The sequence below is a fragment of the Blastomyces gilchristii genome, assembly GCF_000003855.2.
Source record: "Blastomyces gilchristii SLH14081 genomic scaffold supercont1.3, whole genome shotgun sequence".
Classification (NCBI taxonomy): Eukaryota; Fungi; Ascomycota; class Eurotiomycetes; order Onygenales; family Ajellomycetaceae; genus Blastomyces; species Blastomyces gilchristii.
In genome coordinates this window covers 747514-761931 of record NW_003101680.1, presented here as the reverse complement: position 1 = coordinate 761931, position 14418 = coordinate 747514, and the positions used below count along the sequence as shown (strand labels likewise).

At 47.7% G+C, this 14418-nt stretch overlaps 4 protein-coding genes across 7 annotated transcripts; 2 read left to right on the top strand and 2 right to left on the bottom strand.

Annotated features, from left to right (window-relative positions):
• Positions 1–27: 27 nt before the first annotated feature.
• On the bottom strand, positions 28–3229 carry BDBG_01786. Of its 2 annotated transcripts, XM_031720488.1 has the most exons (5): positions 3114–3229; positions 1906–3053; positions 793–1825; positions 468–676; positions 28–395 (listed from the first exon to the last, which is right to left on the bottom strand). In XM_031720488.1, exons 2-5 carry the CDS (start codon positions 2158–2160, stop codon positions 369–371), a joined length of 1524 nt encoding a protein of 507 aa, XP_031576692.1. In that variant the 5' UTR covers positions 2161–3053; positions 3114–3229; the 3' UTR covers positions 28–368. The 2 variants fall into 2 exon arrangements, with proteins under 2 accessions (XP_031576692.1, XP_002627115.1); XM_002627069.2 differs by having other exon boundaries at positions 1906–3229.
• A 39-nt stretch (positions 3230–3268) lies between these two features.
• BDBG_01785 (ankyrin repeat-containing protein) lies at positions 3269–9357 on the top strand. Of its 3 annotated transcripts, XM_031720487.1 has the most exons (8): positions 3269–3893; positions 3968–5254; positions 5325–5393; positions 5454–5633; positions 5695–5719; positions 5786–6391; positions 6465–8635; positions 8715–9357. In XM_031720487.1, exons 2-7 carry the CDS (start codon positions 4270–4272, stop codon positions 8308–8310), a joined length of 3711 nt encoding a protein of 1236 aa, XP_031576691.1. In that variant the 5' UTR covers positions 3269–3893; positions 3968–4269; the 3' UTR covers positions 8311–8635; positions 8715–9357. The 3 variants fall into 3 exon arrangements, with proteins under 3 accessions (XP_031576691.1, XP_031576690.1, XP_031576689.1); XM_031720486.1 differs by having other exon boundaries at positions 3269–5254; positions 6465–8628; XM_031720485.1 differs by having other exon boundaries at positions 3269–5254; positions 6465–9357.
• On the bottom strand, positions 9201–13610 carry BDBG_01784 (MFS transporter). The gene is made up of 8 exons (XM_002627067.2): positions 12484–13610; positions 12121–12303; positions 11912–12048; positions 11436–11825; positions 10814–11359; positions 10343–10751; positions 10107–10274; positions 9201–9996 (listed from the first exon to the last, which is right to left on the bottom strand). Exons 2-8 carry the CDS (start codon positions 12164–12166, stop codon positions 9926–9928), a joined length of 1767 nt encoding a protein of 588 aa, XP_002627113.1. The 5' UTR covers positions 12167–12303; positions 12484–13610; the 3' UTR covers positions 9201–9925.
• BDBG_01783 (uncharacterized protein) lies at positions 12834–14382 on the top strand. The gene is made up of 3 exons (XM_002627066.2): positions 12834–13295; positions 13392–13521; positions 13679–14382. The coding sequence occupies exons 1-3, from the start codon at positions 13212–13214 to the stop codon at positions 14008–14010; spliced, it is 546 nt and encodes a 181-aa protein (XP_002627112.1). The 5' UTR covers positions 12834–13211; the 3' UTR covers positions 14011–14382.
• The last annotated feature ends 36 nt before the right edge of the window (positions 14383–14418 follow it).

Here is a 14418-nt window from a genome sequence, read left to right as displayed (position 1 = left end):
CCTCCCTCCTACGAACTTAGCAAGAGTTTGCCACTAATAAATCAAAACTATGAATCACACGGCGTCAGACTGGGTAGTGAAGTTACGGGCTCGGAGTTTTCAGAAATAGATACACTTTCTACGGGGAGGAGGAGCACGGAGACATTCCCACGAATCAAAACTATTAAATGGAGAGAGAGGCTGCAACGGCTTCGCTTGCATGAAGCCGCCGCCGGGTTATGTTTTAACTAATAAAATTAAGGTTTAATTGGTTTCATCAATGGATAAGGGCGTTATATTTGTGCGGGGTATAGACGTTGCTGGAAAGAACAGAAGACTAAAAGCTACCTTGACCGATGGAATACATCTGTTATTTTATGTTCTCGATGCTACAAAATGTACCTAAATTGCGGATTCTGCCGGGACATATCAGTTAGCAGAGCTGTAATATACAATGACAGGATATGGAAATGGAGTGGAGCGCCAACCTTTCTGTCAGTCAGATCATCATCATAAGCGTGCTCAAATGCTTCCATCGTCCCCGTCTTATCTCGTTTGCGATTTTCATAGATTGCAACGTATCTGTAAAGAATTGCGAGTAATATTGCGGCGATGGCTGTCACCAGCACTGTAATGAATCCTGGGGCGTACACGGGCGCGTCCTTCGGTTCGAATACTATAGGACCAACGAAGTTTCCTGTGTTGATAATAGAATGTTCAGTAAACATATTCGGGTATACTGACCAGTTTTGCTTATACCATTCTGGAAGTAAGGGATTTAACCACTATTGGAAGAGGCATGAGCAAACTCACCCAAACAGTAGCCCATGAACACCCCTGCTGAGGTTACCGATCTTTTGGTATAGCCCGCTGTATTTGCAACTTGAAGGCCCATGAGGATAGCATATGCACCACCAAAGGATGCAAGGAAGTACGTTCCAAATAACAGGCCTCCCTTCTGCTCTCGAGGGAGTTTCCAAAGAAGAAGACTCGCCATGATAGTGCCCAACTCGCATATCACTACCAACCAGGTACGGATATTGACATATTTATACGCAACGAGACAGACTACCAACTCGATGGTGCCTCCGATGAATCCAGCAGGTAGAGTTAATAGGAGGGAGTCCAAGGGGCTGAAGCCGAACGACTTGATGAAAATAGGAATGAATGATGAGACTGGACCGTTGGCTATCATCAGCAGGAATGAGGCTGCGAAGATAATCCAGAACTTCAGATCCGAGAGGGCATCCCAAACTTGTTCGATCTTGAAATGCGTATTGCGAACGCCGCTGTTGTTAACCCGCATGCGCGCAACGGCAATGTAGCGCTCGCGGTCGGTAAAACCCTTGGCCCGTATGGGATCTGGTGGCATGAAGAAGTAGATCACGACAGCCCAGAGGATGGTAATCACGCCGGCAACTATATACATATACTGCCACGGGCTCAGGGAGCCAGTGATATGACCCAGGCCGTAGTTGATCAGGGGGCTGATGGCGCTAACATAACCGGTGCAGGAATACCACATTCCCATACGCAATGCTTGTTCTGCTTTCAGATACCATCCGCCCACCACCAACATGAACATCGGCGATACTCCAGATTCAAGAAAACCAAGGAAGAATCGCTGGGCGAACAGTGCCTGCCAATTGTGACAGGCTATGGTGCAGATAAGGCAAATGCCCCAGATGAACACAATGCCCGAGGCTACACGCTCAATGGGCCACCGCTGAGCCATGTATATGGCAGGGTAGGCCCCCGCGATAAAGCCTAGATAGAAGATGGAAGCGGAGAATGAGTAGCGGTTTCCGACGTTGAGGTCGAGGTCTGTTCGAAGGCCGAAAATAGCCTGTTGGCATGTTAGGATTTAGCTTGGTGGCTAACTGACGGTCTGTAGAGTTGTTGGAAGGTAAGGCTGGGCACACTCACGGCTTGGGATAGCATGGTCTTATCATATTGCTGCAACCCATATGTGATGCAGAGGATTGTCATAAGTTTCCGATCAATTTTCCGCACCAGCTGTTTTTCCTCGACAGGATCCCATGTTGAGTCTCCATCATATGCAGCGATAACCTTGAGGGCTTCGTCGGTGCTGACTGTGTCGATGACATCCGTAGCCTTGAGGTTATCTCGCTTTTCCGCTGAGATGGTTTCTTCATGGTCTGTTTTGTATAGTTTATCCATGCTGAGCTCCCAAGAGACAAGGTATATGCTGCCTTCGATGGCTGGTGGGTCAAGTTTTTCCTATCCAGGGCAGAAGGGAGAAGATGAATAAAATCAACCCGGAAATCATGAGATTGAACGAAATTCTTCAGGCCTTTCCGACTCCTTTTTATACCCCAATTTTCCCCTCTTCGATTCCCATTTCCCACCGATTGCTCGTCCAGGCCGACGTGATTGAGAGCAACCCGATTCGCCAGATTGAAATAGAGAGGGCTTCACTGCCCTGAATACCCATTGGTTCGGCATACCAAGGTGCATCCTGAATGAGAGACCAATGCAAAGAGCTGGAGCATGGCGTGTGGTAGTTTGATGTGTATCAACATCGTCATTGCTTTGTGGGAGAAGCCCCTCAATCATCGGCGTTGATAGCGGTTCATTTCTCCCGCCCCCCCACTCGGACACTATCCCGGGCCCGCGGGCACTAGTTTTTGGGGATGGAATGGCCCTTTTTTTTGAATTTTCCGGCCCGCGATAAGATCGAGGAAATTCTCCGTTTGTCTCCAGCCGGGAGCCTGCAACCGAACCGAGAGACGGACTGGTGGAAAGGTTAGTTACGGATTAGCGACATGTATCCCTAAGGATTAAACCTATCATTGCTTCCCGAGGAACGATGGGCAGCTTTGCCTATATGTACAGTACAGTACTTGCATCTCCCATCTCAATCATATCATCACCATGCAGACTTTAGCGCTCTGGGCATTGTGAGCGATAGTTAGAGGATAAGATTTCCCCTCCTCACCCAACGAAGGTTCACTGGAGAGAGTTTTAGTTTTGTCTCTTCTGACCAACTCAGCTCACGGCTTCAGACGCCTTTTCCGTGAAGCTGGGCGTAAATATTCCCCCAAGTTCCATCCCTCACAGGTTGTCAGTGGCGCTCTTCCTGTCGCAAAATGACTGTGGACGACGAGGATTACCTTGGAATTCTTCACGGATAATGAAATGGTGCTACCAGCTGAGCAAGTAGAAGCACAACTGCCCTAGACGGCCCATGATTGGGACGTCCCGGGCTTCTGCTAAACTGAAGGGCGGTTGGAACTCATCGCCAGTTTGATGCGCTGAGACGCCACAAACACATGGCCACTAGGGTTTGCAGAAGCGGGCGTTTTAAGTATGCATCTGCCCTTGATCAGGATATTCCTCTTTCTCACCCTACGATGATCCTGCAATCATCACCATCTAGCGGCCCAGGACGAAGCATCGGATATTCGACAAACCGCATTGGCTTTCGTCGTCCAACTATATAGTCGCAGCTTAGAATGGAGGGATTTTATATGGGTTTCTAATTGAATTGAATTTTATGTTACGGAATACGCAGGCAAAAAGAAATAGTTAGCAAAAACACTGAGCAACTATATCTTTATCAGCAGCAACTTTCTAGATCTGGTTTGGATGGCGTTATTTTACCAATTTATCCTGTTTTAGCAAGCGTATTAGCTGTATTGTAATTACATACACAGCTAACTACGCCGACTAAGATTTTGTTTCTCACCTCCCCAGCCGTGATCGATTGCTCGTACGCTTTTATTCTTCATTCTTCTATTGTACTGCCAACAAGGAAAATTCGTGATTCTCAACCTCTCGCAAACAACCACGAGAGTTGGGTCCTTGCAAAAATGATAAACCTGTCAACCGCTTGGTGATAGCAGCCGGGCTCTAGCAGAATGTTCATGCCTGCCGGTGGCTTTTCTGACGATGTAAGAATATGAGACATACTGGCTAATGGGCAGATTTATACTGCATGCTTATTGTCTAGTTCTCTCACATAAAGTAGTCAGAGGGATGCTGCTCACTTGAGCCATGCCAGCAGTTTTCATTCCTCGCCCCCAAGACTGATTGGCTCGACTTATTTAATGCAGCTGGGAGTCAGGCCATGACATTGGCCGCCCAGCAGAGCCTTGTCAGATACAAACCACAGGCGGGGTAATTAGATGCAATGAGGCTGGCAAGTCTATGAAACTCCCACGTCCATCACCTGAAGTTTGATCGGAGTGCTCGAGTATCCTAACCAAGCTTCATCCTGTTTTTATTAATGTCTCGACTTCGGATTATCATAGTCATTGATACGACCCAATGTCATCCTCGGTGAGCAGATTGAAACATCAGGACTATACGATCGCATGGATATGTGCGCTCCCTCTGGAAAGTGCCGCCGCCGAGGCGATGCTGGATGAGAGACATCCTCCCCTGCCAACTAGTCCAAATGATGAGAACACATACGTGCTCGGGAGGATATGCGCTCATAATGTTATAATCCTATGCCTTCCATCAGGTGTCTATGGCACGACGGCAGCCACGAACTTAGCCTCCCAAATGAAGTTTACTTTTACGGCAATACGCTTTGGGTTAATGGTTGGCATAGGAGGTGGGGTTCCAAGCAAGGAAATTGATATTCGACTGGGTGATATAGTGGTTAGCAAGCCTACAAGAGAATTCGGGGGTGTCATACAGTACGATTATGGCAAAACAGTGCAACATGGGCAGTTTGAGCGTTCAGGCATGTTGAATAAACCTCCGCCGGTTATTCTGACTGCCATATCCAGACTGCAGGCTGCCCATAGATTAGAGTCTAGCAAGATTCCAGCGTTCATATCTGAAGCTGTGTCAAGGAATCCCCACTTTGCGCCGATTTCGACGTATCCTGGAGAAATTTTCGATATTTTGTTTGAATCCGAATATGATCATATTGAGTCGGGGATCACCTGTGACGACTGTGAGTTGAATCGAGTAGTGAAACGGATTACCCGAGATGACCATGACCCTGTTATTCACTATGGCCTTATCGCCTCTGGGAACCAGGTAATAAAGCACGGCCAGACCAGGGACAGGTTAGCTCGGGAACTCGGCATTCTTTGCTTTGAGATGGAGGCGGCTGGCTTAATGGACGTAATTCCCTGCTTAGTGATTCGAGGCATCTGTGATTACGCAGATTCCCATAAAAACAAACGATGGCAGGATTATGCGGCAGCAATTGCTGCCGCATACGCCAAAGAACTTCTCTCTGTCATTCACGAAAACCGGGTTGCAGATGAGCCAAAAGCAGGTTCATCGAGTCAGCGTATGCCAGCTTCCTGTGTATGCATTCCGCTATTTATGGCTTTTGCTGACATATAAATAATTGGTCCTAGTCTATCATTGTCAAGATCTCTCCGTTAGTGAGCAAATGCGATCTGGCGGCCTAACAGTTCAAGATAAGGGTGAGTGCATCTGCGATACTGCTATTCGTAAGAAGTTACCCGCTGACCTCCCGTGTGTAGGTGACGGCCACATCGACGATTGGCTAATTGAAAGAATTTCAAAGTACGACCATAACAGAGTCCATCGAAGGCTTTTGCATAAACGACTTCTGGGAACCACGGAGTGGTTCCTCGCCCATCCTGATTTCAAAGAATGGCTTACTGGAAACACCATTCCCACTTTATGGTGTTCTGGCAAGAGTACGACTCATTTCTATGCGTTCATTTTTAAAGACGATGCTGATGTCCAGCGAGTTACTAGTTGGCTCAGGCAAAACAATTATAGCGTTAGTACTCTAAAGCGTAGTTACCCCATCTTTGTTGTTTGTGTCCTGACGGTGAAGGATAAACAGAACGTCCGTGGTGGAGGAATTGATATATCGTTCCTCTAAGCTGCGTGCTCCCAGTATCTTTTTCTACTGCGAGACCGAGCATCCCAGATCACTCCAGCCATCATATATTCTCTCCAGTTTCATCAAACAACTATGCAGGTTCCTCCACGACGCGTACGTACCTTTCCCGAGAGATCTAATTCGAGAGATTCACATGTTCTTTGGACGCGAGCCACACACACCAGATTTTCAAGATCTAGAAGACCTTTTCGGCGACCTTTATCGTTACGCCCCAAACACGGCGTATGTCATTGATGGAATTGATGCTCTCGATCAAGGAAATTGCAGCAATCTTCTAAAATTCATTCTGCGCCATTTCTCTTGCTCAAGTGATCGCCAAGGATCAAAATGCATACTGCTAAGCAGGGAGCAAGTTCCAGGGTTCATGGACATCAGTACTTTCATCCCAGGAATCCGACATATTTCAACGTCTTCCCATGTCATGCGAGATATTCAGATGTACATCGAAACGACTATCGCCGACAAAACCTTGTCCAGAAAGCTCACCACAAATTCTTCATTGTTACATGAGATTAAAGAAACTCTATTACAAGAGTCCTCGGGGATGTAAGATGCCTCGACGCACCTTTCAGTTTTCATGATCCGATCCCCCATATGATCATACGCTAACAAACAATAGGTTTTTGTGGGTCTATCTCCAGCTTGAGATCTTGTGGGATACTTGCTTCACCGACGCACAAATACGATTATCATTAGGACAGCTTCCAAAAGATCTAGAAGAAACCTATCGTCGCTGCGCTCAAAGGATAGTTATGCTGGACAACATCGCGGTCAAGGTATTGAAGTGGGTCAGTTTCGCTACGAGGCCCCTTCATATTGAAGAGCTGAGAGAAGCTGTTGCATTTACTCCACTAGATACTGAGTGGGATGCGGAGAAAATACCACAGCAAGAAATCGTTGCTGGGTGTTGTGCAAACCTCGTAGTTGTGGACCCTATTGACGGCTGTGTACGTTTTGCTCATAGTTCTGTAAAACAATACCTTGAGAGTAACCACGGAAGCCACATTGAGGGGTATCCTGTCAACGCAGACCAAGGAGATCTAGAATGTGGAGAGTATTGTCTTGTCTATCTTTCCTTCTCCGACTTCAGCCTCCAAGTGACAAGGGCAGAAGAGGTGACGGTCGCCTTTCCAAACCCAGCGGCTCTCATTAAGGGAGTTTTCCGTTCATCATTGATGGCACCTTTCCGCCGAATTCCGAGGGGCCAAGAGGGCTTCGTTCCTGTACGAGTCCCAAATACACGCGCAAAAAGGACATCTGATCGAACCAACTATAAGTTCCTTAATTATGCCGCTAGTGGCTGGGCACTCCATATGAAAAATATCGATACTGCATCGCCCTCCTGGGAACGGTTTGAACATGTCGCAACAAATTTCAGTGACTCTTGGAATTTCCATCCTTGGGTGAGTGGTGGCCGTTCGGCACAGTCGCGTCTACATGCTCTCTTTGGCTGGGCAGTCAAGGAACATCACGAGCCACTTTTGTCCATTGCTCTGAGGTCGAAGAAGGATTTACTGGCTATCTGTGATCTACCCCTGGTCGATGAAGGGTTTCCCGCACTTCATCTTGCATCGAAACTTGGGCATTACGCAATTGTTCAACATTTGTTGCGCTTCTGCAAAGTAAATGTGCTAGATGTGGAAGGATATGCTCCATTGCACTACGCTGTGGCCAAACGCCGTTTGGACGTCGTGCAGTTGATTTTACGCGCTAATGGCTGCAAAGTGGGCATTAAATCCCGGACTGGGGACACACCACTTTTCCTAGCTGCTATCAACGGAGACGAGGATATCGCACTGGCTCTTCTCATGGATGGTACAAGGACCAAGAACGGAAACGCTTTTAAATATTACGTCTCACTCTTTTCTCCATTAGCAGCGGCTTGTAAATATGGGCACCCAACGATCGTCCAAATGTTACTAGAACATGGAGCTCTTCTAGGACAAGACTATAGCTTCGGGAGGACACCTTTATCTCTTGCTACCACAGCGGGACATACAGATATAGTCGAGCTCTTACTTAAATGGGGGTCACCCCCTGACGGCAACAACCGGGACGGTTCCACACCGCTCACAGAAGCTGCACGTATTGGAGACGAGAAGCTGGTACAGATGCTGCTTGAAAGGACTAAAAATCTGGACTGTGAAGATCACGATGGCCGTACGCCTTTCTTCTGGGCGTCAAAAGAAGGCCATGTGGAGGTGATGAAATTACTGCTTGCAAAAGGTGCTGATTACGGGCGTGCAGATCAGTTTGGTGATACGCCTTTATTCCATGCTGTAAGGAGGAATGATGTGGAGATGGTTCGCGTTCTGCTCGAGATGGGTGCAGACCTTAAGACGAGAACTCATGGCACCAACCTATTGGACTTTGCGCGCCAAGTGGGAGAAACAGAAATAATAGAACTGCTGCTCAAGCATGGTGCCACTGACAGTACTGAGGCCCAACTCGGCGAGGAAACCTGACAACGTCGTTGAGTCGGAAGTACATTATTGGGAACCGGAGGGGAAAAAACGGCTGGGACTGCGGAGGAGCCTGAGGAGAGCCAAAGAGAGGTAAGGTGCCTGGGGTGGTGGCGTAATGGTGGCCAGCCCGTTCGCAGGCGGCAAAGGAGTTAAAATAGCAGGCACACGCCGAGCAGATATATATCTGTTTCATGAAGCCACAGATACTCCGCATTCTCCACGGAAACAAGAAGAGAGAAAATATGGTCGAAAGATCCGTTTGTGTTCGCATGTGCTCCACACACAGCGCAAATTGCCAAAAGGGCAGTGTGATGTAATGTATATAGTGAGCTCCCTCTGCACATAGCGCATAGCGTTCCAAAGCATGATTAAAAAGAATAATGAAGCTGACGATCAATGCTTAGATATCTCTCTATTTTCTATTTATTATAGAAAAACCAACTTTTCCATGCAAAAAACACTGTAACATGACATCACATGCACCTCATCAAAAATATTTGAATGCTCTGACTCATACAGCTCAGATCAATCTTCAAATCTTCATTCTTTTTTTCATTCTGCTCTTTTCATACATTCTCTAAGTATTTACATTCCTTATACTCTTCTCTATGTTCATTTTTGATCTCTGTGTTCATGGCATGCACTGCTAAATGCCCTGTAACATGATCTCATGTGATGTCATGTGCACCCCTTTGAATTCATGGATGGGATTGAACAGCCGGCTCTGTGGCCTGCACAGCTCTGATTAATGGTGATAGGGGTGATACGGGGTGGAAGAGGGTGGTAGGGGGAGAGGGTGGTAGGGGCGGTAGAGGTGGTGGTGGTGGTAGAGGGGGTAGGGGGTGGAAGGGGTGGAAGGGGTGGTAAGGGGGGGGTAGAGGCCCGAGGGTGGAAGTGGTAGAGGGGGCTGCGCATTGATGCTTGTATTAGAGAATGCAAAAAGCTACATTGGGCAAACAAGTATATAAAAATAACTAAATTATAAGTAAGAAAGAAGAAAGGGGCATGAATGGAATTCACATCTCAAAAGAAACAACAAGACTAATAATTAAATAATTTTTACTAACTAACTAGTTACTAACTCCCTATGTCACTGAAACCCTCACCCATTCCCCATTTACCCATACTTGCACTACATGCACGCATGCAAGTTCTAGCGGGAAACGGACGTAATTTGAGGGGGGAAAAAAAAAGAAAAGAAAAGAAAAGGGGCAAAACAAAGGGAGTGAAAAAAAAGGGAGGGGTTTGCCCGAGATGATAATAGATGGATGGGGGCACATGCACGGCGTTTAGCACACAGTAAGCAAAGCCAGCCCGTGGTTTGTCGGGTTGTTATGGACGGGGGAAGGTAGGGGGGTATCACTGCTTGAATCGATTGAGGTATGGGGGCCGGGTTTTTGAGCGTGTTGTATTAAAGGGATATGATACATGTATGATATGATGGCATGGAAATGGAATACAATTGGGGGGAACAAATGATTATAAAAGCAAGATCGGATCGGATCGGGTCGGATTGATTTTAGTACGGTGGGAGTATTAGTTGTTATGATATGGCCATGGTACGATATATATATAGATATCGCTGATTCCGATATTTTCTTTTGGCGTTTATTTTTCACCATAGATTCAACATCTTTAGGATATCGTGGCGGTGGAAATAGGAGCGGTTGATTTTGCCGAAGATGTCTGTATTTTGTTATTTTTTTTTCATTATTTCTGTTAGCCATACCATACCATACACTGCATGACCATGGTTTTCGTAAGGTGGAAAATGGGGATGGGGAGGGAACACATACACATGGGTATACTGAGTAGACACACGCCGACCTGAATACTGGCGATGATAATGAAGACCCGTTTCGGGTTGGAGAGCACGATCCAGTCATAGGCGAAGTATGTCAGAAGGAAGCTGAACATATTTTTGAAGACGAGGAGGCACGTGAAGGCTTCGACGGCGATTTGGCCTGGTGTGTATCTGTTAGCATCCGCGGTGGGGAGGCGCGTAAGAAATAGGGGAAAAAAAAATACATACGATGCGCATCAACAACGTACAACGCACTCGCCACCGCCCCCATAACCATGCCGACAATGACAAACGCAAAAAAAACATCGGGCACCACATATCCAAAGCGCGCCACGTCCGCCGTCGTATACCCAAACCCATACAGTCCCAGGGCGCTAAACACCAGCTGGAACAGCACTAGCACGATGCGGAACTCGGGCTCATATACACCGCGGTTCAGCTTTGTGAGCAGCTTGGCGGAGTAATCGGCTAGCAAGCCTGAGAGGACGAGACCGGCGATAGAGCCGATAAAGGCGCCGGTGTAGAGGTAGCCGATTTTGTCCTCAGTGAACCAGAGCGGCGGGAAGCTGAAGAGTGCGGCGAGGACGACACCGATGAAGACAGTCCAGCCGATTAACACGCCCTGGGTCAGGCAGGCCTGGTTGTTTTTGTTTGTTAATATTGGAGTGGGTAGGACAGGGGAAGGGGGAGGCGTCATACCCATAAAATACCCGGATGTAGGAATAACGGTAGCGGGCGGAGCAATAGCTTCCAGTAACTCTCATCTGTCTTGCGCCCATTGAAAGGTTTCAACGATTCCCAATACGTCACTTTTCGCGGGATGACATCGCGTGCCGCTTCCTCGGTAATGACAGGGTCATGGCCATTGTCATCCTCATCTCTAGATTCGTGTTTCTCCGCCTTCATTTCTTCCTCACGGGACTTTTGCGAGGATGACCTGTTGTTGTTCTCCGTATTCAATTCAATGGGTTGAGTGGTGTTAGTAGGAGCAGCGGTGGTATTATTAGGGACAGCTCCTTGGCTAGATTCCCCTTCGAAATCCGTGTTGAGATGAGCCGCCCTCCTGAAAGCGGTTTCGGGAGCGCAGAAAATGACCAATGGCAGACACGCGCCAGAGAAGATGGCGAGGAAATTAAAGGTCCATTCCCAGCCCATGGAGACGGTGAGCTTTCCGACGATGACGGGGGTGAAGAAACTGCCGCCGAAGAGGGCGACGTTAGACAATGCCATCCGTTTCCCACGTTCCTAGAGGTTTTATGATTATTAGAATTTGCCCGGGGGATCCCAAAAATTAGTTGGGTGGGGATAAACAAAAACATACATGAACAAAAAACAAATCCCCCACACTTGCATTGACCAAGGCCTCGTACGGCGCCAGTCCCACTCCCTGGAAAACTCTCGCAACCAGCAAACTCTTATAGCTGCCGGCACTCGCGCCGCCCCAGGCGGAGCTGAAGATCATCACGATGCAGCCGAGGATATAGAGATGGCGCTTACCCCAGACCCTGGCGGAGGGGACGAAGAGGAGGCCAGCGACCCCAACGCCGCAGAGGTGGTAGCCGGTGAGCAGGGCGGCTTTCGTGAAGGTGGTTTCATAGTGGTGGGCGAGGGTAGCGGTGTTTGCGGCGAGTAGGGGGCTTGTTGTTGCGCAGAGGAGGCCGACGAAGGAGAGGACTGCGAGGATTGCGTCGCGTTTCCAGAGGGGCCAGTTCTTGGGGGGGTTATGTATGTCAGTATAGATTTAATTTGTAATAGGCGCTTTCATAAGTAGTTGTATATAGGAATTGGAGGATCTACCAGGGGATCATTGGGGTCATCGCTCGGCTGGGGAACGAGGATGATGGGTGTAGGGCCGGAGGTGTCATATTTGAGGTGTGGGGAGGGGGCGAGCTGTTCGACGGTGCTGGAATCGTCCTCGAGGATGAAGGTGGTGCCTGCTCAGTATTAGATGAAGGTGAAGATGAAGATGAAGATATAGATATAGATATAGATATAGATATACACACCAGGAACGTGGTCGAGGCGGGAGTCCTGTAGAATCCCAAGGCCCATGGTTGCGATACGGATGAAGTATCAAGGACCGAATTGGCAGAGAGGAAAACTTCCAACCTAGCCCTCCGGCGGGCTGGTTTATTTCGTCTCTATTGAACTATCTCAACTATCGCGATGCGGGGTAGAAGAAGCATTACCTGGTGGTTAGTCGGAGTTAGTCGTAGTCGAAGTCGTTCGAGGTGTCTGTCTCTCGGTGGATGGGATGGGGAGAGAAATAATCAACACAGCCAAAATAAAAATAAAAAAAAGCACTCCACAACACTAGCAGACTGGCAGGCGGCGCAAGCAAAGTGGAGTAGCCATATGGATGGATTCACATTGGCAAACCACAAAAGGGGCAAGATATTCATTTCATGGCATTCACCATTGTTGATATTCACTTCACCGTGCAGTGTGCAGCGTGCAGCGTGCAATATGTGATTGTTCGAAACAGATCGCGTGCCGAATAACAGTGCCGAGTAACGGGGGGGGATACACTAAAGCACCCCCGAAGACACAGGGCTTGTTTAGGGCCTCCATGCCTAAGTCCTAGGCTATGAATTTAGATAATCATAACTAAGTTCCCTCTAACTAGTTAGCTAACTAGCTAGTTAGTTAGTTAACCATAACCTTATTAATAATAACAAGCAAACCACGATCGCGATTTTGAGTCCGGCTGCAAACCATGGATCCGCGCCTGTCAACCCAACATCATGCCTTGGTTACTCTGCAGTAAAAGTAAATAAATGGACTAAATAACTAGTTAATAAATAATAAGGAAATAGTCACAATTCCCCACGAGCGCATATAGCTTAGTTCAACATGTAGTTAATTATTATTTATCCTTTTGCAGCCAGCCATCCAGCCAGCCAAGAATGCGTCTTATTTCCAACGCTATTAACTTTAACAATCCCCCAGCTGTCTTCTCCTCCTCCTCCCCCTATTTTCGACGTACTATGCGTAGCTCTCCCATCCGCCTCAAAACTACAAACTTCTTCTTCTCTTCTTCCTTCTTCTCTTCTTAATTCTATCACCAATCAATCAATCAATCAAGCAATCTCTCACAATGCGTCTCGCCATCACCGCCGCCGTCGCCTCTTCCCTCCTCGCGCTCGTCGCGGCCCAGGCTGGTGACCTCCCGAAATGTGCTGTATGTCTCCTCCACCCGACTAACCTAGATGACAACCAAATATATATATATATATCAATCGTGACATTGCTAACAACATATAATAAATAAAAACAGCAAGAGTGTGCTGGGCCCGCCATCCCCGCCGACTGCGGCATCGACCCCGAGTGCATCTGCAAGGCCAAATCCTTCATCGACGCCATCACCTGCTGTGTCGCCACCAAGTGCGACAAGGATGAGCAGGAGAGTACGTATATATATATTTCTATATATATTTGCATATATACATATATATTTGCATATTTGCATATTTACATATATACATATATATTTGCATATTTACATATTTACATATATACATATATATCTATATGGTATAAAAGAAATACTAACACCCACCCCAGAGGCAATAAGCATCGCTAAAATAACCTGCGCCGCCGTCGGCGTCACTGACCTCCCCGACGCCGCCGTCTGCGATAGCGCCTCTTCCTCCGCCTCCGCCGCCCCCTCCTCCCCTTCCTCCAAACCAACTGGCTCAACCGCCGGTCCCACCGCGTCGTCTGAGCCTACCAAGTCTGGAGCGGAGACCACCCCGACCGGCTCTCCTACTGGGTCTGGCACTGGTGCGCCACCCCCTGCGGGAACGGAGACGCCTGCTGCAGGTAACCGCGTCGGTGTGGCGACGGGAATGGGGGTGGGGGTTGGGCTGGTTATGGGGGTTTTGGGGGTGATGTAAATGGAGGTTGGTTGTAAATTTGAGTTGAGGATTTGAGTTGAGAGAGTGAGAGGAAGACCTCAAGAGTATGGGTTGAGTAGCTGCTAGTGGTGTTTTTATGATATGTTCAATATACGGATCAGTCCCCGTTTTGCGGTGTGATATGGGTGTTGGATGTTGATGGAGATTGCAATTTGTCTCCAGTTGTCTACCTGTATAATGGATGGAGATGGAAATTGAGATTGAGATGGCAATGGCGATGGCGATGGCGATGGCTGTTATATCGATTTACCATACCTAATTAATTATGTAATGACAATCACTCTGTTTCTATATAAAACTCATCTTTCTTTTCCTTCTGGCCGCATACATCTATACCTACTATAAATTCACATCTATATACAGCTTATCAACCTACGTGACACACAA